A 23200-nucleotide genomic window follows, 5' to 3' on the forward strand; every position below is an offset into this window, starting at 1 on the left:
AAGTACTTCCTCATAATAACCAATAACTGACAGGTGTTGGTATAATAAAGTACCACGCACAGTACACAGAGTACACAGATCAGTAGTATGATCATAGTATCAGTGAGTACTGATGAAGCGGTCTCTGACGGAGAATCAGCAGTACTTTTACTTCAAACACTGCAGTACATTTACTCAGTAATACCTGAACGAACAGCTGATCCCGTCACGTTATCGATCCTCATCTTCGGCAGACCTCCCGTCATCCCGCTGCAGGCCGGTTGCCATGGAAACGCGGGCTCCCTCCGACGGCCGCGCGCCGCAGTGAGGAGAGACGGTGAGTCACCGAGACCAGCAGGGACCAGCAGGGACCAGCAGGGACCGGGACTGGCGACCCGCAGACCCGAGACGGACCGGACCGGACCTGCGGTTAGCCTGTTAGCTTCCCCGCGCCGTCGGTCAGAGGCGCGCGACGACGACGGACTGTTAATGAGACGGATGACGCTCCGGTACCGCAGTGTTGCTCAACCTGAGGCTCCGGTACCGCAGTGTTGCTCAACCTGAGAGACTGTTGCTGCAGCGCTGCTCCGGTCTGACGGAGAGCAACTACAGGTAGGGCAACTAGCAACAGACTGGGATGTCTGACGGCAACCATGTTGCTTCAACCTGAGAGAGAACACAGCAAGTACACATAAGCAACCAGGCCACCGACCAACCAGGCAACTGCAGTGTTGCTTCAACCAGAGAGAGAGAATACAGCAACTACAGCAACCAGCGGAGCAACTTGGAAATACACTGTTGCTGTTTAACAACCAGCGTGTAGACAGCAACTCAACCTGCAACTACAGCAACCAGCAACTCCCCCTCCATCATCCAGCAGGTGAGCAGCAACACGTCACTGTCAACAGCTGGAGGTTCTGTTAGAACCCGTCTGGTTCTCTGCTGCCTCTGCACTCTGTAGTACACAGTACACAGTACACAGTATAGTACTCATAGTGCACAGAACAGGACACATTATAGTACTCATTATAGTACACAGTACACATTATAGTACACAGTACACAGAACAGGACACATTATAGTACTCATTATAGTACACAGTGCACATTATAGTACACAGTACACAGAACAGGGCACATTATACTACACAGTACACAGTATAGTACTCATAGTACACAGAACAGGACACAGTATAGTACTCATTATAGTACACAGTACACAGTATAGTACTCATAGTACACAGAACAGGACACATTATAGTACTCATTATAGTACACAGTGCACATTATAGTACACAGAACAGGGCACATTATACTACACAGTACACAGTATAGTACTCATAGTACACAGAACAGGACACAGTATAGTACTCATTATAGTACACAGTACACAGTATAGTACTCATAGTACACAGAACAGGACACATTATAGTACTCATTATAGTACCCAGTACACATTATAGTACACAGTGTAGTACTCATAGTACACAGTATAGTACACAGTACACATTATAGTACACAGAACACTACACATTATAGTACACAGTACACAGTATAGTACTCATAGTACACAGAACAGGACACATTATAGTACTCATTATAGTACACAGTACACATTATAGTACACAGTGTAGTACTCATAGTACACAGTATAGTACACAGTACACATTATAGTACACAGAACACTACACATTATAGTACACAGTACACAGTATAGTACTCATAGTACACAGAACAGGACACATTATAGTACTCATTATAGTACACAGTACACATTATAGTACACAGTGTAGTACTCATAGTACACAGTATAGTACACAGTACACATTATAGTACACAGTACACAGTATAGTACTCATAGTACACAGAACAGGACACATTATAGTACACAGAACTGTACACATTATAGTACACAGTACACATCATAGTACACAGAACAGTACACATTATAGTACACAGTACACAGTATAGTACTCATAGTACACATAACAGGACGCATTATAGTACACAGTATAGTACTCATAGTACATAGAACAGGACACATTATAGTACACAGAACAGTACACATTATAGTACTCATTATAGTACACAGTACACATTATAGTACACAGTGTAGTACTCATAGTACACAGTATAGTACACAGTACACATTATAGTACACAGAACACTACACATTATAGTACACAGTACACAGTATAGTACTCATAGTACACAGAACAGGACACATTATAGTACTCATTATAGTACACAGTACACATTATAGTACACAGTGTAGTACTCATAGTACACAGTATAGTACACAGTACACATTATAGTACACAGTACACAGTATAGTACTCATAGTACACAGAACAGGACACATTATAGTACACAGAACTGTACACATTATAGTACACAGTACACATCATAGTACACAGAACAGTACACATTATAGTACACAGTACACAGTATAGTACTCATAGTACATAGAACAGGACACATTATAGTACACAGAACAGTACACATTATAGTACTCATAGTACATAGAACAGGACACATTATAGTACACAGAACAGTACACATTATAGTACTCATAGTACACAGAACAGGACAAATTATAGTACACAGTATAGTACTCATAGTACACAGAACAGGACACATTATAGTACGCAGAACAGGACACAGTACAGCACAAATTATAGTACATAGTACACTGTACACAGAACAGTACACATTATAGTACACAGAACAGTACACATTATAGTACATAGTACAGTGTACACAGAACAGGACACATTATAGTACACAGTACAAAGAACAGTAAACATTATAGTACACAGTACACGTAACAATACACATAACAGTATACATTATAGTACATAGTACACATAAAAGTACACAGTACACTGTACACAGACCAGTACACATTATAGTACACAGAACAGTACACATTATAGTACATAGTACAGTGTACACAGAACAGGACACATTATAGTACACAGTACAAAGAACAGTAAACATTATAGTACACAGTACACGTAACAATACACATAACAGTATACATTATAGTACATAGTACACATAAAAGTACACAGAACAGTACACATTATAGTACACAGTACACAGAACAGGACACATTATAGTACATAGTACACAGTACACAGAACAGGACACATTATAGTACACAATACACAGAACAGTACACAGTACACAGAACAGTATACATTATAGTACATAGTACACAGTACACAGAACAGTACACATTATAGTACATAGTACACAGTACACAGAACAGGACACATTATAGTACATAGTATAGTGCATAGTGGTTCCACTCAGCCCTGGTTCTGGTACTCAATGCGGCACCATTCTCCACTGGGTCCCTCACACGAGCAAAACCATGTCCCCCCTCCTGTAAACCCTGTCCCCTAAACCTTGTGCCCCCTTTCCTCTGTGGCTGCCACAAAGATGGGAGACAAGACGAGTTTACATGGAGCACAGATAGAGTCATTAGCTTAGCTTAGCATGTTAGTCCCACACTTTCTGTTACAGCACAGTTAGTCATTAGCCTAGCTTAGCATGTTAGTCCCACACTTTCTGTTACAGCACAGATAGAGTCATTTGCCTAGCTTAGCATGTTAGTCCCACACTTTCTGTTACAGCACAGATAGAGTCATTAGCCTAGCTTAGCATGTTAGTCCCACACTTTCTGTTACAGCACAGATAGAGTCATTAGCCTAGCTTAGCATGTTAGTCCCACACTTTCTGTTACAGCACAGATAGAGTCATTAGCTTAGCTTAGCGTGTTAGTCCCACACTTTCTGTTACAGCACAGATAGAGTCATTAGCCTAGCTTAGCCTGTTAGTCCCACACTTTCTGCTACAGCACAGATAGAGTCATTAGCTTAGCTTAGCGTGTTAGTCCCACACTTTCTGTTACAGCACAGATAGAGTCATTAGCCTAGCTTAGCCTGTTAGTCCCACACTTTCTGTTACAGCACAGATAGAGTCATTAGCCTAGCTTAGCCTGTTAGTCCCACACTTTCTGTTACAGCACAGATAGAGTCATTAGCCTAGCTTAGCATGTTAGTCCCACACTTTCTTTTACAGCACAGATAGAGTCATTAGCCTAGCTTAGCATGTTAGTCCCACACTTTCTGTTACAGCACAGATAGTCATTAGCCTAGCTTAGCATGTTAGTCCCACACTTTCTGTTACAGCACAGATAGAGTCATTAGCCTAGCTTAGCCTGTTAGTCCCACACTTTCATTTACAGCACAGTTAGAGTCATTAGCCTAGCTTAGCATGTTAGTCCCACACTTTCTGCTACAGCACAGATAGAGTCATTAGCCTAGCTTAGCATGTTAGTCCCACACTTTCTGTTACAGCACAGATAGAGTCATTAGCCTAGCTGAGCCTGTTAGTCCCACACTTTCTGTTACAGCACAGATAGAGTCATTAGCCTAGCTTAGCGTGTTAGTCCCACACTTTCTGTTACAGCACAGATAGAGTCATTAGCCTAGCTTAGCATGTTAGTCCCACACTTTCTGTTACAGCACAGATAGAGTCTTTAGCCTAGCTGAGCCTGTTAGTCCCACACTTTCTGTTACAGCACAGATAGAGTCATTAGCCTAGCTTAGCATGTTAGTCCCACACTTTCTGTTACAGCACAGATAGAGTCATTAGCTTAGCTTAGCGTGTTAGTCCCACACTTTCTGTTACAGCACAGATAGAGTCATTTGCCTAGCTTAGCCTGTTAGTCCCACACTTTCTGTTACAGCACAGATAGAGTCATTAGCCTAGCTTAGCCTGTTAGTCCCACACTTTCATTTACAGCACAGATAGAGTCATTAGCCTAGCTTAGCATGTTAGTCCCACACTTTCTGTTACAGCACAGATAGAGTCATTAGCCTAGCTTAGCATGTTAGTCCCACACTTTCTGTTACAGCACAGATAGAGTCATTTGCCTAGCTTAGCATGTTAGTCCCACACTTTCTGTTACAGCACAGATAGAGTCATTAGCCTAGCTTAGCATGTTAGTCCCACACTTTCTGCTACAGCACAGATAGTCATTAGCCTAGCTTAGCATGTTAGTCCCACACTTTCTGTTACAGCACAGTTAGAGTCATTAGCCTAGCTTAGCATGTTAGTCCCACACTTTCTGTTACAGCACAGTTAGAGTCATTAGCCTAGCTTAGCATGTTAGTCCCACACTTTCTGTTACAGCACAGATAGAGTCATTAGCCTAGCTTAGCATGTTAGTCCCACACTTTCTGTTACAGCACAGATAGAGTCATTAGCCTAGCTTAGCATGTTAGTCCCACTCTAATGTACACAGTATTTATGTTTACAGAGAAAAACACTGAGAATCAATAAAACAGTAAAATCTGACATCAGTTTGTTCTGACCTGCCTGTGTTTGGACTTTGGGCCCCTGGTTGGACAGATGGACGTGCTCTCAGACTGTCAGATTGATCAGCTGATCTGGAGTCAGGTATGTACCTGCTGCTTTGTCTGTGCAGAGGAAAACCGACCAATCAGACAACATGTAGTAGTTTTGTAGTACTGTTTGTCTTCCAGTCAGGTGATGGCCTCAGGTTGAGTTAAGCTCCGCCCACAGCTGCCCCCCCCCATCCTTGTTCAGGGGAAGACAACGGCCAATAGGATGAGCCAGCTGAAGGAGGCGGAGCCTGGCCGGGAGATGGAAGGCAAGGTGAGATTTCCCATCAGGCCTCACTGCAATACTGCAGGAGTATTTATGATACAGGATACTTATACATACATATATATATATACTCTTATGTAGTAACAGTAATATTACTGTAGTATTTCAGATGAACCTTTTTGGCTGCCATGATAGAATCGTGTTTTTAATTTTGTAAATAAATAAAGTTGGAAGATCAAATTAGTCAGTGAAATATTTAAATTAAGTGCCATTATTTAAAGAAAGTACACAGAGCGTGTATCAGCAGAGACAAAGAGCAACAAACCTGACCGATCAATATGACTTCCAGCAGCTAACTGATATCTTACTTGAGCGTTCCTGATAGTGATCGATAAATCTACGGCCTGATATGAATCTGTCTGACTGTAACCACCTGTGCTGCGTTCAGGTGCAGACCTGGGCTCAGTCTCTGGTTTACACTCTGGAGGAACTGGAGTGTAAAATCTGCTACAACCGCTACGACACCCGCAGCCGGAAGCCCAAACTCCTGGGCTGTCTGCACCGAGTCTGCGCCAAGTGTCTGAAGAAGATGGTCGACATGGGTGAGTTCACCAACCAGGTAGAGCTGCAACTACCTGGCCACGGTAATCTGTTCTAAAAATGGTTTGAATATCATCTCCGATAAGGTCCATGAAGGTTTCTGATGAGCGTGGAGCTTCATTTCTGCTCTCCTGAGGTCGGACAGGAAGCAGCCATGGCCGCTCCTCGTGGAGCTCACGGCAGCAGAGCGTGAGTGTTAGGCAGGAAAGTCTGCAGCACTTTCTGTTAAAGCCCTCACAGCTGCTGCGTCTGAAGAGGAAGCCCGTTGGAGCCGTGGGCCAATCAGAACACGGTAGCTTAGTAACTTTACATGGGTCAGCTGTTCTGACTGAAAGGATCCTGAAGCTGGTGACTGACATGAGGCCACTCTGGAGGGTGGAGGATGAGCCCTGGTTCCTCTCTCCCCTTACACCGATGGAGTGGACGGAGATGTTCAGGGAGTGAAACGTACCATCAGCCCTCACCACCGGGCCCCTGGAGGACGGACATCCAGCATCGTAGAGCGGTGGAGGAGGTAGCAGCAAAAGTATGGCCATTGTGCTCGACAGAGGTGATAATATCGTATCTGTGGCAAAAACACGAGAGGAGAAGGGTCCTCCGTCAGCTGCACCGGCCACGTCCGGGGATCAGTTCTGCTGTCAAAGGCTTCGAGCAGAGGACGGCTCAACGCTGTCTGACGAAACGGTCTGAGGGGCATACGCTACCTTGACTTTAGGACGACCGGTGGAGCCTGTGAAGAAGAAGACGACACTTTATTTATCCCGCAAGGAAATTCAATATTTCTTCACTCTGTTGTTGATGTTTAGTCTGAAATACACACATGGAGCGATGTCAGAGCGAGGGGTGCCACTCAGCGCAGGCCGAGCTGGACTCAAACCGGCAACCTTCCAGAGTAAGCTACTGCGCCCCTTTGAATGTGCTGCTGAGAGTGGGGAGATACATCCGAACCTCTTTAGAACCTCCACTTGTGAAGGAGATGTGAAGCCCAGAGTGCTGCCTTCCAGTCAGGAGCAGTGCAGGTTCTCTGAGTCCTACGGAGCAGCTTCAACAGCGACGGAGGAAGACTCTCAGACGTGGCCCCGAACACGGGGACCCTCTAACCTGGACCCGAGGTTCAGAAAACTCAGACAGGCACTCGGATCAGTCTCGGTGTGACAGCGTCCTCCGTCGCTACAGCAGCTGGACCCAAAAGTCCTGTCTCGATACCGAAACCAGCAGTGAAGCTGAGAGGAGGAAGCTGAGAACCTCAAGTGAGGAACAAAATCTAAAATCCATTACAGCGGTGGAAGACTAGCAAGAAAAGAAACCCCACCTTGGCCAGGTTAGTGAAGTCCTACTCACATCTCCCCGGACCTCTCTGCAGCAGGTGATACAGCGTCCAGGAAGAGAGCTCCAAAGCAGGTGTGTTCCTGCAGAACCAACCCCCCAGAGTCCAGTTCATCATTTTATTTAGCAGCTGTACCAGAACAGGTTCACATGGTTTCCTGTTCAGACTGCTCATCGCTGCAGCTCCTCGTCTCACCCTGTGTGTTGAACGCTCTGAGTGAAGCATCTCACTTCTGTTCAATCTTTGTTGGGAGTTGCACATGTACATTGGTAAGGACTACTAGCCAATCAGAAGCAGAGCAGGGTGGGTCCTGACAAGCTGGTAACCACGGCTTCTGTTCAGCTGTACATGTTGGAGCCTGTTTAACTGAGCTTCGTCTTCTCTGTTCGGTGGGGGGGATCCAGCGTTGGGTGGGGGGTTATGACCGCTTTAAGAATGAACAGTGAAGGAACGATTGACGACTCGATGGCATCTGCTGGCGTCGGCCACGACTATAGAGTCAGACTCGAGACTTAAAAGTAAAATCTCAGAAAAATAAAAACTTTTTATGTCTCTGAAAGGACGTGTGACATCACCCAGTGGGTCATGTGACTCTTCTGATTGGTTTTCAGGTGAGTCCTCACCTTCCATCATCAGCTGTCCATTCTGTCGCCACGAGACCTACGTCCCTGACGAGGAGGTGAGACTTTGTTAACGAGGAGGTGAGACTTTGTTAACGAGGAGGTGAGACTTTGTTAACGAGGAGGTGAGACTTTCTTAACGAGGAGGTGAGATTTTGTTAACGAGGAGGTGAGATTTTGTTAACGAAGAGGGGAGATTTTGTTAATGAGGAGGTGAGATTTTGTTAATGAGGAGGTGTTAACGAGGAGGTGAGACTTCGTTAACGAGCAGGTGAGATTTTGTTAATGAGGAGGTGAGATTTTGTTAATGAGGAGGTGAGACTTCGTTAATGAGGAGGTGAGACTTCGTTAATGAGGAGGTGAGAATTTGTTAACGAGGAGGTGAGATTTTGTTAATGAGGAGGTGAGACTTTGTTAACGAGGAGATGAGATTTTGTTAACGAGGAGGTGAGACTTTGTTAACGAGGAGGTGAGATTGTGTTAACGAGGAGGTGAGACTTTGTTAACGAGGAAGTGTTAATGAGGAGGTGAGACTTTGTTAACGAGGAGGTGAGACTTCGTTAACGAGGAGGTGAGACTTTGTTAATGAGGAGGTGAGACTTCGTTAACGAGCAGGTGAGATTTTGTTAATGAGGAGGTGAGATTTTGTTAATGAGGAGGTGAGATTTTGTTAATGAGGAGGTGAGACTTTGTTAACGAGGAGGTGAGATTTTGTTAATGAGGAGGTGAGACTTTGTTAACGAGGAGGTGAGACTTTGTTAACAAAGAGGTGAGATTTTGTTAAGTAAAACTTCTTTTTCTTCAGGTGTGGCTGATGGAGGACGACCGACACATCCTGGCTGTTCTGTCGTGTCAGGACCGAGCCCGCCGAGGAGGAGGAGGAGGGGGAGGAGGCGGCGGTGGCGGCGAGGGGGAGGTGGTCCTGAGTCCCAGCAGTCTGAGCGGTAAAATAACAAGTTTTATTTTTAGGACATGACATGAGAAAGTGTCGTCCTGTCTCTACCCATCTTCTGTGTCTCTACCTGTCCTCTGTGTCTCTACCCGTCTTCTGTGTCTCTACCTGTCCTCTGTGTCTCTACCTGTCTTCTGTGTCTCTACCTGTCCTCTGTGTCTCTACCTGTCTTCTGAGTCTCTACCTGTCTTCTGAGTCTCTACCTGTCCTCTGTGTCTCTACCTGTCTTCTGTGTGTGTCTCTAACTGTCCTCTGTGTCTCTACCTGTCTTCTGTGTGTGTCTCTACCTGTCCTCTGAGTCTCTACCTGTCTTCTGAGTCTCTACCTGTCTTCTGTGTGTGTCTCTACCTGTCCTCTGTGTCTCTACCTGTCTTCTGTGTGTGTCTCTACCTGTCTTCTGTGTCTCTACATGTCTTCTGTGTGTGTCTCTACCTGTCCTCTGTGTCTCTACCTGTCTTCTGTGTCTCTACCTGTCTTCTGTGTGTGTCTCTACCTGTCCTCTGTGTCTCTACCTGTCTTCTGTGTGTGTCTCTACCTGTCCTCTGTGTCTCTACCTGTCTTCTGTGTCTCTACCTGTCCTCTGTGTCTCTACCTGTCTTCTGTGTGTGTCTCTACCTGTCCTCTGAGTCTCTACCTGTCTTCTGAGTCTCTACCTGTCTTCTGTGTGTGTCTCTACCTGTCCTCTGTGTCTCTACCTGTCTTCTGTGTGTGTCTCTACCTGTCTTCTGTGTCTCTACCTGTCTTCTGTGTGTGTCTCTACCTGTCCTCTGTGTCTCTACCTGTCTTCTGTGTCTCTACCTGTCCTCTGTGTCTCTACCTGTCTTCTGTGTCTCTACCTGTCTTCTGTGTGTGTCTCTACCTGTCCTCTGTGTCTCTACCTGTCTTCTGTGTGTGTCTCTACCTGTCCTCTGTGTCTCTACCTGTCTTCTGTGTCTCTACCTGTCCTCTGTGTCTCTACCTGTCTTCTGTGTGTGTCTCTACCTGTCCTCTGAGTCTCTACCTGTCTTCTGAGTCTCTACCTGTCTTCTGTGTGTGTCTCTACCTGTCCTCTGTGTCTCTACCTGTCTTCTGTGTGTGTCTCTACCTGTCCTCTGTGTCTCTACCTGTCTTCTGTGTGTGTCTCTACCTGTCTTCTGTGTCTCTACCTGTCTTCTGTGTCTCTACCTGTCTTCTGTGTGTGTCTCTACCTGTCCTCTGTGTCTCTACCTGTCTTCTGTGTGTGTCTCTACCTGTCTTCTGTGTCTCTACCTGTCCTCTGTGTCTCTACCTGTCTTCTGTGTGTGTCTCTACCTGTCCTCTGTGTCTCTACCTGTCTTCTGTGTCTCTACCTGTCCTCTGTGTCTCTACCTGTCTTCTGTGTGTGTCTCTACCTGTCCTCTGAGTCTCTACCTGTCTTCTGAGTCTCTACCTGTCTTCTGTGTGTGTCTCTACCTGTCCTCTGTGTCTCTACCTGTCTTCTGAGTCTCTACCTGTCTTCTGTGTGTGTCTCTACCTGTCCTCTGTGTCTCTACCTGTCTTCTGTGTGTGTCTCTACCTGTCTTCTGTGTCTCTACCTGTCTTCTGTGTCTCTACCTGTCTTCTGTGTGTGTCTCTACCTGTCCTCTGTGTCTCTACCTGTCTTCTGTGTGTGTCTCTACCTGTCTTCTGTGTCTCTACCTGTCCTCTGTGTCTCTACCTGTCTTCTGTGTGTGTCTCTACCTGTCCTCTGTGTCTCTACCTGTCTTCTGTGTCTCTACCTGTCCTCTGTGTCTCTACCTGTCTTCTGTGTGTGTCTCTACCTGTCCTCTGAGTCTCTACCTGTCTTCTGAGTCTCTACCTGTCTTCTGTGTGTGTCTCTACCTGTCTTCTGTGTGTGTCTCTACCTGTCTTCTGAGTCTCTACCTGTCTTCTGTGTGTGTCTCTACCTGTCCTCTGTGTCTCTACCTGTCTTCTGTGTGTGTCTCTACCTGTCTTCTGTGTCTCTACCTGTCTTCTGTGTGTGTCTCTACCTGTCCTCTGTGTCTCTACCTGTCTTCTGTGTCTCTACCTGTCCTCTTGGTCTGTATGAGTTGGTGCGTTGCTGTCCTGAGGCTCTTGGAGACGTGTTTCTGCAGAGAGCCTCAGGACCAGCTGGCTGAGGGACTCTGGGTTCAGGTCCAGGTGTGTTAGGGTTCTGTCTGGTTTGAATTGTCTCTCTGTCCATCCATCAGGAGGCAGCGGCGGCGGCGTGGAGTCGTCTCACCGCTCCTCAGACTGCCTGGTCATCACCATCATGGAGCTCCCAGAGGAGTCTCCGTCCTCTGACTCACTGAGCACGCTCAATGTGGTGGGTCTGTACCGCCCCCCCAGCCTGGACTCGCTGCCCTGCAACCTGCCAGCTCAGAAGTGTCGCGCCTGGACGTCCCGCAGCTTCCCCCGCTGCCTGCTGGGGGCGCTCTGCCTGGTCAGTGCGTTCGGAGGCAGCAACAGCAGGTAGAGGACGGGAGACGACGAGCTGACAGGTGTGTCCTCTGTGTTTGAACAGGTGTACTTCAGCTCTCTGCCTCTGGGGATCTACCTGCTGATGATTGGTCAGCTGTGGCTGGGCGTGGTCCTGGTCAGCCTGGTTCCCTCCACGCTGCTGCTGCTCGTCCTCTACGGCTTCTGTCAGTGTCTCTGCCACGAGCTGATGGAGGCGCTCGCCGCACGCCGTACGCACACGTTGCCATGATGACCACCACCACAGTCACCAAACAAACAGCCGGTACAGCTAACCTGTCACTCATCTGAAGACCGACCCATCAGACACTGACACACCTGTCCGCTCTGACCCCGCCCCCCTCTGAATACCAGCATAACCCCCGTCAAGCTACAGCCAATCAGACGGAGGCTGAGTCTGTCTCTCTCTGTGGCGTTTTACTGTGAAGGTCTTTTCTCGTTGTCGCCTCTTGCAGGACGAACTGGTGAATCACAGCTGATGTCAGAGGACTCCTGCCAGCCAATCAGAGAAGCTGCAGCACAGACTGACACAAACGATCAATAACTAATTAACCACATCAATGTTCAGTATGTGTGAAACCTGTTTTTGTCAATGCTGATATTTATTAAAGCCTCTCGTTGTCCGTTTCTCCAGAGTCAGCTGTCATTGGCATTAAAGGAACCGCTCTAAGCTGGTTTAAGTCCTATTTATCAGATCGATTTCAGTTTGTACATGTTAACGATGAGTCCTCCATGCACGCCAAAGTTACTCATGGAGTTCCTCAAGGATCTGTCCTTGGACCAATCCTCTTCACTTTATATATGCTTCCTTTAGGCAATATTATCAGGAAATATTCCATAAGCTTTCATTGTTATGCAGATGATACTCAGTTATATCTATCGATCAAACCAGATGAAACTCATCAGTTAGCTAAACTTCAAATGTGCCTTCAGGATGTTAAAACCTGGATGAGCTGTAATTTTCTTATGTTAAACTCAGATAAAACTGAAGTTATTGTTCTGGGGCCTAAGCACCTCCGTGACGCATTATCTAAAGATATAGTTTCCCTTGATGGCATCGCCCTGGCCTCCAGCACCACTGTGAGGAATCTTGGAGTTATCTTTGATCAGGACATGTCGTTTAAGTCCCACATTAAGCAAATTTCAAGGACCGCCTTTTTTCACCTACGTAATATTGCGAAAATCAGGAACATCCTGTCTAAAAATGATGCAGAAAAACTAGTCCATGCATTTGTTACTTCTAGGCTGGATTACTGCAATTCCTTATTATCAGGCTGCTCGAAAAAGTCCATTAAGACTCTTCAGCTGATCCAGAATGCTGCAGCACGTGTTCTGACAGGAACCAGGAAAAGAGATCACATTTCTCCTGTTTTAGCTTCTTTGCATTGGCTTCCAGTAAAATCCAGAATAGAATTTAAAATCATTCTTCTTACCTACAAAGCTCTTAATGGTCAGGCACCATCTTATCTTAAAGAGCTCATAGTACCTTACTACCCCACCAGAGCACTGCGCTCCCAGAATGCAGGGTTACTTGTGGTTCCTAGAGTCTCCAAAAGTAGACTAGGAGCCAGAGCGTTCAGCTATCAAGCTCCTCTCCTGTGGAACCAGGTTCCAGTTTGGGTTCAGGAGGCAGACACCATCTCCACATTTAAGAGTAGGCTTAAGACTTTCCTCTTTGATAAAGCTTATAGTTAGGGCTGGCTCAGGTGAGTCCTGAACCATCCCTTAGTTATGCTGCTATAGGCCTAGACTGCCGGGGGATTTCCCATGATGCACTGAGCTCCTCTCTCCTCTACTTTCTCTCCCTCTGTATGCAACCTTATCCCATTATTGCATGTTACTAACACAACTTCTCCCCTTTCTGGTAGTCTTGTGCTTTCTCGTCCCTCTCCTCTCTCCTCCTATCACTTCCTGCAGGTTTTCTGGCTCTGGAGCTGTGGAGTCTGGATCTGTGGCTGCGGGTCGCCTGCTGCCCCCGTGTTCCTGCTCGACACCCTCTGCTGCAGCGACTGTTGTCGCTGGTCTTATTGTTATTATAATCATTAACATTACGATGGTTACCATTAACACTATTATAAATATCTGTACCATTTTCCATTTAGTTTATAGCAACATTACCTTCGCTGTCTGTACCTCTGTGTGTATATTGTGTAGGCTGCCTCCCTCCCCTCTCTCTCTCCTTACATCCCTCTCTCTCTCTCTCTCTCTCTCTCTCACTCTCTCTCTCTCTCTTTCTCTCTCTCTCTCTCTCACCCCAACCGGTCGAGGCAGATGGCCGCCCACCCTGAGTCATGGTTCTGCTCGAGGTTTCTGCCTCTTAAAAGGAAGTTTTTCCTTGCCTCTGTCGCCTAGTGCTGCTCTTGGTGGGAACTGTTGGGCTTCTGTAAATATCATCACAGAGTTCGGTCTAGACCTGCTCTTTTATGAAAAGCGCTGTGAGATAACTGTTGTTGTGATTTGGCGCTATATAAATAAAATTGAATTGAATTGAATTGAATTTCACTGAGGTCCAGGACCATTAGCCTAGCTTAGCATTAGACTGGAGGCAGAGGGAAACTGTTAGCGTAGCATAGCATTAGACTGGAGGCAGAGGGAAACTGTTAGCCTAGATTAGCGTTAGACTGTAGGCAGAGGGAAACTGTTAGCCTAGCTTAGCATTAGACTGGAGGCAGAGGGAAACTGTTAGCGTAGCATAGCATTAGACTGGAGGCAGAGGGAAACTGTTAGCCTAGTGGAGCATTAAACTGGAAGCAGAGGGAAACTGTTAGCGTAGCTTAGCATTAAACTGGATGCAGAGGGAAACTATTAGTCTATCATTGCATTAGACTGGAGGCAGAGGGAAACTGTTAGCGTAGCATAGCATTAGACTGGAGGCAGAGGGAAACTGTTAGCGTAGCATAGCATTAGACTGGAGGCAGAGGGAAACTGTTAGCGTAGCATAGCATTAGACTGGAGGCAGAGGGAAACTGTTAGCCTAGCGGAGCATTAAACTGGAAGCAGAGGGAAACTGTTAGCGTAGCTTAGCATTAAACTGGATGCAGAGGGAAACTATTAGCCTAGCATTGCATTAGACTGGAGGCAGAGGGAAACTTTTAGCCTAGCGTAGCATTAGCTAAGAGGTTGCTGAAGTTCATTATTTTCCGTCTGCAGAATAACGATCAATGCTAACGAACGTCTTTAGTATGACAACAGTGACGCTTGTTTTCCTGGATGGAAAGAACAGCAACAACCTGACCCGGGTTCTTCTTTCTATTAATAACCTTGACCCGACGCCGTGTACCTGGACAGGTGAATCCCTGACAGAGGGGTTGGCCTGTGAGGTATAGCTCAGGGGAAACTTCAGAGTCTCCTGAGAGGTTTGGGGCCTCAGCTGGCCCCCAGGTGTTAATTAAAAACACTGACGCTCCCCCGAGAGGAAAAGAAGATGAGTGTTTACCTGCCTGACGCTGCACGCTCTCCAACCACAGAAGAAAAAGGTCGCAGATGGAGTCGTGATCAGCAGCAGGTAAGACAACTTTATTCTGAATCTTTTAACGTCAGACAGGTTTATAGTTTTTAATCCTGACGGTTAGGGTTAAAATCTCCACATGTATGAGAAAATAATAACATCTTGTTTCTGTTACAGATAAAAATGTGGAGTTACAGCTTTGTGTGAGTGAAGTTGCAGTTTGAACAGAAGCTGAGATCAACTTTAAAATGTCAGTTTCATGTGACTAGAATTATTAATTAATTTTCTTCGTGATAAAAAATGTATCTACTCATTTAAATAAATAAATATCACGTCTCACGCTGCTCCAGATCCGCTGGACCTGGAGACGTTTCCCTTCTCTTCTCACGTTTTCACCTTCTCACCTTCATTCAGTCAGTCACTTTCTCAAAAACGCTCTGTCCCAAAGATCTCTCACCTGTGTCGTCTCAGGTCTGTCCGTCAGCTGTTCGTGTTCATCTTAGAGATCAGGTGTTTACTCAATGATCGCCACCTAACAATCAATCACCTCACCTGTCCTACTCTCGGCAGGTGAGTGATGACATCATGAGTCGGTGGCATCGTTCGGTCAACGAGCTGGTGGTGCGGCGGCGGCGGCAGGGTGAGTGTGAGCGCGCTCAGGAGGCGTTCAGTCGGGTCACTTCCTGTTTCCAACAGCTGGCGGCGTCACTCGGCAGCTCGGTGGATGGCAGCTTCCTGCGAGACGAGATGGACGAGACAAGAGCGCTCGCACACCGAATCTGCTGCGGTACGAAGACCTGCACCTGTCTGTCTCTCTCTCACCTGTCTGTCTGCAGGTCTGTCTCTCACATGTCCGTCTGTCTCTCACATGTCTGTCTGCAGGTCTGTCTCTCACATGTCTGTCTCTCTCTCACCTGACTGTCTGCAGGTCTGTCTCTCACCTGTCCATCTCTCACACCTGTCCGTCTGTCTCTCACATGTCTGTCTGCAGGTCTGTCTCTCACCTGTCTGTCTCTCTCTCACCTGACTGTCTGCAGGTCTGTCTCTCACCTGTCCATCTCTCACACCTGTCCGTCTGTCTCTCACCTGTCTGTCTGCAGGTCTGTCTCTCACATGTCCGTCTATCTCTCACATGTCTGTCTGCAGGTCTGTCTCTCACCTGTCCATCTCTCACACCTGTCCGTCTGTCTCTCACATGTCTGTCTGCAGGTCTGTCTCTCACCTGTCCATCTCTCACACCTGTCCGTCTGTCTCTCATATGTCCATCTGTCTCTCACATGTCTGTCTGCAGGTCTGTCTCTCACCTGTCTGTCTCTCTCTCACCTGTCTGTCTGCAGGTCTGTCTCTCACCTGTCCATCTCTCACACCTGTCCGTCTGTCTCTCACCTGTCTGTCTGCAGGTCTGTCTCTCACCTGTCCATCTCTCACACCTGTCCGTCTGTCTCTCACCTTTCTGTCTGCAGGTCTGTCTCTCACATGTCCGTCTGTCTCTCACATGTCTGTCTGCAGGTCTGTCTCTCACCTGTCCATCACTCACATGTCCGTCTGTCTCTCACCTGTCTGTCTGCAGGTCTGTCTCTCACCTGTCCATCTCTCACACCTGTCCGTCTGTCTCTCACCTGTCTGTCTGCAGGTCTGTCTCTCACATGTCCGTCTGTCTCTCACCTGTCCATCTCTCACACCTGTCCGTCTGTCTCTCATATGTCCGTCTGTCTCTCACCTGTCTGTCTGCAGGTCTGTCTCTCACCTGTCCATCACTCATATGTCCGTCTGTCTCTCACCTGTCTGTCTGCAGGTCTGTCTCTCAACTGTCCATCTCTCACACCTGTCCGTCTGTCTCTCACCTGTCTGTCTCTCTCTCACCTTTCTGTCTGCAGGTCTGTCTCTCACATGTCCGTCTGTCTCTCACCTGTCTGTCTGCAGGTCTGTCTCTCACCTGTCCATCTCTCACACCTGTCCGTCTGTCTCTCACATGTCCGTCTGTCTCTCACCTGTCTGTCTGCAGGTCTGTCTCTCACCTGTCCATCTCTCACACCTGTCCGTCTGTCTCTCACCTGTCTGTCTCTCTCTCACCTTTCTGTCTGCAGGTCTGTCTCTCACATGTCCGTCTGTCTCTCACCTGTCCATCTCTCACACCTGTCCGTCTGTCTCTCACCTGTCCATCTCTCACATGTCCGTCTGTCTCTCACCTGTCTGTCTGCAGGTCTGTCTCTCACCTGTCCATCTCTCACACCTGTCCGTCTGTCTCTCACATGTCCGTCTGTCTCTCACCTGTCTGTCTGCAGGTCTGTCTCTCACCTGTCCATCTCTCACACCTGTCCGTCTGTCTCTCACCTGTCTGTCTCTCTCTCACCTTTCTGTCTGCAGGTCTGTCTCTCACATGTCCGTCTGTCTCTCACCTGTCCATCTCTCACACCTGTCCGTCTGTCTCTCACCTGTCCATCTCTCACATGTCCGTCTGTCTCTCACCTGTCTGTCTGCAGGTCTGTCTCTCACCTGTCCATCTCTCACACCTGTCCGTCTGTCTCTCACATGTCCGTCTGTCTCTCACCTGTCTGTCTGCAGGTCTGTCTCTCACCTGTCCATCTCTCACACCTGTCCGTCTGTCTCTCACCTGTCTGTCTCTCTCTCACCTTTCTGTCTGCAGGTCTGTCTCTCACATGTCCGTCTGTCTCTCACCTGTCTGTCTGCAGGTCTGTCTCTCACCTGTCCATCTCTCACACCTGTCCGTCTGTCTCTCACATGTCCGTCTGTCTCTCACCTGTCTGTCTACAGGTCTGTCCCGGCGTCTGGTGGACCTGCTGTCAGACTGTGACTCCGCCCCCTCAGGTGTGGAGGACAGACAGGTGTCAGAGCGTCTGTGGGTTCTCTTCCTGTCAGCGTTGGAGAACTTCCTGTCTGACCTCCGTAAGGCCTGCGATCTGATTGGACGGTTCCCTCTGACCCAGCGATACGACAGACGCTTGCTGGTCAACACAGGTAAGCCAATGGCTTCAACTTCCTGTCTGTGGAAGCTCTGTGATTGGCTGAGCTACTCAGCTTCTCAGTCTGAACAGGTGAGTTTCTGCTTCCTGATGTCGACGGGGAGCTCGTTGTGAGGAGCCGTCGCATTAGTCTGGGCAAGAAATGACAAGAACCAGAACCAGGTGGATCAGAACCAGATGAACCAGAACCAGGTGGACCAGAACCAGGTGGACCTGGACCAGAACCAGGTGGATCAGAACCAGGTGGACCAGAACCAGATGAAGCAGAGCCAGATGGACCAGAACCAGGTGGACCAGAACCAGGTGGACCACAGCCAGGTGGATCAGAACCAGATGAACCAGAACCAGGTGGACCAGAACCAGGTGGATCTGGACCAGAACCAGGTGGATCAGAACCAAGTGGACCACAGCCAGGTGGACCAGAACCAGATGGAGCAGAGACAGATGGACCAGAACCAGGTGGTTCAGAACCAGGTGGACCTGGACCAGAACCAGGTGGATCAGAACCAGGTGGACCACAGCCAGGTGGACCAGAACCAGGTGGATCAGAACAAGGTGGACCAGAACCAGATGGACCAGAACCAGATGAACCAGAACCAGGTGGACCTGGAACAGAACCAGGTGGATCAGAACCGGATGAACCAGAACCAGGTGGACCAGAACCAGGTGGACCTGGACCAGGTGGACCACAGCCAGGTGGACCAGAACCAGATGAAGCAGAGCCAGATGGACCAGAACCAGGTGGACCACAGCCAGGTGGATCAGAACCAGATGAAACAGAACCAGGTGGACCAGAACCAGGTGGACCTGGACCAGAACCAGGTGGATCAGAACCAGGTGGACCACAGCCAGGTGGACCAGAACCAGATGGAGCAGAGCCAGATGGACCAGAACCAGGTGGATCAGAACAAGGTGGACCAGAACCAGATGAACCAGAACAAGGTGGACTAGAACCAGATGGACCAGAACCAGGTGGATCAGAACCAGAGCCAGATGGACTAGAGCCAGATGAACCAGAACCAGAACCAGGTGGACCAGAGCCAGATGAACCAGAACCAGGTGGATCAGAACCAGAGCCAGATGGACCAGAACCAGATGAACCAGAACCAGGTGGAACCCGCAACGCCTCCTGGGTGAGGAACAGAAGCATCCTGATGATGTGAAGGAGCAGGAGGAGGCAGCTGGTCCTCAGGGGTCTGACCCAGGTTCCTTGCAGTCCGATTATTGAGGACCACGAGAACCTCTTCAAGGGGCCCCTTTTACTCAGTGGGGCCCTGAACACAGAAATGAGTTAGCCTCTGGTAGCATCTCCTGAGCAGCCAGGAAAGGGGGGGCTGGGTGACTGTCTGAAGGAGGTATAGTCGTAAGCATTCAAAGTCCACGGGGCATCATCAACCTGTTCACGTTTCTAACAGATTTTCCCCACTCAGCGACACACCCGCTGAGAAACCAACTCTGATCATTGGCAGCTCCATTTTGAGAAACGTGAAGTTAGCGAAGCCAGCGGCCATAGTTAAGTGCATCCCTGGGGCCAGAGGGGGCGACATTGAGTCTTATTTGAAACTGCTGGCTAAGGATAAACGTAAATACAGTAAGATTGTTATTCACGTCGGCGGTAATGACTCCCGGTTACGCCAATCGGAGGTCACTAAGATTAATGTTGAGTCGGTGTGTACATATGCAAAAACAATGTCGGACACCGTAGTTTTCTCTGGACCCCTGCCAAATCTGACTACAACAAAGTTATTATTGTAGGGGATTTTAATATTCATGTGGACGTTGAGAATGACAGCTTCAGTACTGCGTTTATCTCTCTGTTAGATTCCATTGGCTTCTCTCAGAGTGTTCATGAACCGACTCACTGTTTTAACCACACCCTCGACCTTGTTCTGGTATATGGTATTGAAATTGAACATTTAGTGGTGTTCCCACAGAATCCCTCTTTGTCCGACCACTGTTTGATAACTTTTGAGTTTGTATTGCTGAACTACTCGCCATTGGGCAAAAATTTCTATACAAGATGTCTGTCTGATAGTGCTGTAGCTAAATTTAAGGATGCGATTCCATCAGCTCTAAATACATTATCTAGTCACAAAGTAACGGAGGACTCCTATGCTAGTTTCAGTCCCTCCCAAATCGATCATCTTGTTGATAGTGCTGCAGGCTCGCTGCGAATGACACTCGACTCTGTAGCCCCTCTAAAAAAGAAAATACTAAAACAAAGACGGTTAGCTCCATGGTATAATACTGAAACTCGCAAATTAAAGCAAATATCACGGAAACTTGAGAGGAATTGGCGTTCCACCAAAGTGGAAAATTGTCGTTTAATTTGGCAAGATAGTCTTAAAACTTATAGGAAGGCCCTCCGTAATGCCAGAGCAGCGTACTACTCGTCATTAATAGAGGAAAATAGGAACAACCCCAGGTTTCTTTTCAGCACTGTAGCCAGGCTGACAGAGAGTCACAGCTCTATTGAGCCAAGTATTCCCATAGCTCTCAGTAGTTACGACTTCATGAGCTTCTTTAATGATAAAATTCTAACTATTAGAAACAAAATTCACCAAGACCTGCCCTCAACTGGCACCGACTTATCTCTTAACTCAGGAACCTTAGAAACAGCTGTAGAACCAGATATATGTTTAGACTGTTTTGCTTCCCTCAATCTTTACCAACTAACTTCAATAATTTCTTCAGCTAAACCATCAACCTGCCTCTTAGACCCCATCCCGACTAGGCTGCTTAAAGATGTTCTACCCTTAGTCAGCACCTCTATACTAGATATGATCAATCTATCTTTATCAACAGGCTATGTACCACAGTACTTTAAAGTAGCTGTAATTAAACCTCTTCTGAAAAAGCCCAAACTTGATCCGGATGTTTTAGCCAACTATAGACCTATATCTAACCTTCCATTTCTCTCTAAGGTTCTGGAGAAAGCAGTTGCTAAACAGCTGTGTGACTTTCTACAGAGCAATAGTTTATTTGAGGATTTTCAGTCAGGATTTAGAGCTCATCATAGCACAGAGACAGCACTGGTGAAAATTACTAATGACCTCCTTATTGCATCAGACAAAGGACTTGTCTCTGTACTGGTTTTATTAGATCTTAGTGCTGCATTTGACCATCAGATCCTATTGCAGAGACAGGAACATTTCATTGGCATTAAAGGAACCGCTCTAAGCTGGTTTAAGTCCTATTTATCAGATCGATTTCAGTTTGTACATGTTAACGATGAGTCCTCCATGCACGCCAAAGTTAGTCATGGAGTTCCTCAAGGATCTATCCTCGGACCAATCCTCTTCACTTTATATATGCTTCCTTTAGGCAATATTATCAGGAAACATTCCATAAACTTTCATTGTTATGCAGATGATACTCAGTTATATCGATCAAACCAGAAGAAACTCATCAGTTAGCTAAACTTCAAATGTGCCTTCAGGATGTTAAAACCTGGATGACCTGTAACTTTCTCATGTTAAACTCAGACAAAACTGAAGTTATTGTTCTGGGGCCTAAGCACCTCCGTGACGCATTATCTAAAGATATAGTTTCCCTGGATGGCATCGCCGTGGCCTCCAGCACCACTGTGAGGAATCTTGGAGTTATCTTTGATCAGGTCGTTTAAGTCTCACATTAAGCAAATTTCAAGGACCGCCTTTTTTCACCTACGTAATATTGCGAAAATCAGGAACATCCTGTCTAAAAATGATGCAGAAAAACTAGTCCATGCATTTGTTACTTCTAGGCTGGATTACTGCAATTCCTTATTATCAGGCTGCTCGAAAAAGTCCATTAAGACTCTTCAGCTGATCCAGAATGCTGCAGCACGTGTTCTGACAGGAACCAGGAAAAGAGATCACATTTCTCCTGTTTTAGCTTCTTTGCATTGGCTTCCAGTAAAATCCAGAATAGAATTTAAAATCATTCTTCTTACCTACAAAGCTCTTAATGGTCAGGCACCATCTTATCTTAAAGAGCTCATAGTACCTTACTACTCCTAGTGCTGCTCTTGGTGGGAACTGTTGGGCTTCTGTAAATAACATCACAGAGTTCGGTCTAGACCTGCTCTTTATGAGGCGCTGTGAGATAACTGTTGTTGTGATTTGGCGCTATATAAATAAAATTGAATTGAAGTGAGTATCGTCCAGCCTCCTCAGCGATTCCTAGAACCTCCCTGAAGGTTTCTTACGTCTGTCCTCTCTCCAGGATGTACTGACGGCGTGGTGGGCGTGGCAGCTCGAGTGGCCGCAGTCCAGGCGCCGTGGCTCACCTTGGAGGAGGAGGAGAGTCCTGATCTGACCAATCAAATTTCAGCACTGGAGGACGTGCTGAGCGACATGCAGCTGAGGGTGAGAGAACGCCATGACAGGATCCCACCTGCAGACCAGACCCAGGTCTGAAGGTAAAACCGGTCTCGTACCTGGTCTAAGTGTCCTGCTGTGTTCTGCAGGTTCCTGTAGCGTTCTGGTCAGTGGAGGCAACCCAGCCGGCGTGGGCCGAGGCTCAGGGTGAACTGGAGGAGCCGGACGACAGCCTGGAGGACCTGATGGAGGTCCACATCGCCTCCAACACCAAGATGGCCGCCTGCTGCCAGCCGCCGTGCTGCGGACTGGGCTGTGTCGGGTAAAGGGGGGGCACGGTCCAGACCGCGGACCTCACCTCGATCACTCCTGACATCATCACTGGCGCCTCACTTCTGTCTGAATAATAAACAATAAACTTCAGTAAGTCTGATTTTATATACTGCGTTTCCCCCACAGACTGAAATCTGTCAAAATAAAAGCATGTTCTGAGAGCAAAAAGTCGCCTGAAGCACTGCATCATGGGAAGACAGCAGCTGATCGTGATGGTAGCAGTAAACTGATCACATGACGGTGTCTGTTCTAAAGGTCCATTTACTCACGTGTTCTGGAGAAGAAGCCTGTCTTTTATTTTGTTAAATTCCTCACCCCGTCACAGGAGGACACGTGGTCAAGACCCGCTGGCGTCACTTTGTAACGCACTGGGGGAAGATCTCAACTTTTAGCGTCCTTACACAGTATTATACTGTCAGTTCAAAGTACTTTCAGCTTCACGTGACCAGCGACCGAATGTTACACAGTACATTTACTGAGGTGCTGTACTGCAGTACGGAGCTGAGGTACTTTAGTTACACTACTGTTGTACTTGTACTGCAGCACGTCAGTGAATT

The 23200-nt window shown here is 47.3% G+C and overlaps 2 protein-coding genes across 2 annotated transcripts; both read left to right on the forward strand.

Moving 5' to 3' along the window:
• Positions 1-190: 190 nt before the first annotated feature.
• On the forward strand, positions 191-12205 carry LOC119886465 (E3 ubiquitin-protein ligase RNF182). Its single transcript, XM_038697226.1, has 8 exons — positions 191-859; positions 5403-5450; positions 5537-5669; positions 6070-6223; positions 8160-8227; positions 8974-9112; positions 11310-11542; positions 11624-12205. The coding sequence occupies exons 3-8, from the start codon at positions 5622-5624 to the stop codon at positions 11807-11809; spliced, it is 828 nt and encodes a 275-aa protein (XP_038553154.1). The 5' UTR covers positions 191-859; positions 5403-5450; positions 5537-5621; the 3' UTR covers positions 11810-12205.
• A 3392-nt stretch (positions 12206-15597) lies between these two features.
• On the forward strand, positions 15598-22744 carry zgc:109913 (regulator of G-protein signaling 9-binding protein). The gene is made up of 4 exons (XM_038697745.1): positions 15598-15812; positions 17801-18004; positions 22216-22358; positions 22460-22744. The coding sequence occupies exons 1-4, from the start codon at positions 15611-15613 to the stop codon at positions 22634-22636; spliced, it is 726 nt and encodes a 241-aa protein (XP_038553673.1). The 5' UTR covers positions 15598-15610; the 3' UTR covers positions 22637-22744.
• Positions 22745-23200: the final 456 nt, after the last annotated feature.

The sequence above is a fragment of the Micropterus salmoides genome, unplaced genomic scaffold (genome assembly GCF_014851395.1).
Source record: "Micropterus salmoides isolate LMB-PRFRI ecotype aquatic unplaced genomic scaffold, ASM1485139v1 Ms_hic_scaffold_4, whole genome shotgun sequence".
Classification (NCBI taxonomy): Eukaryota; Metazoa; Chordata; class Actinopteri; order Centrarchiformes; family Centrarchidae; genus Micropterus; species Micropterus salmoides.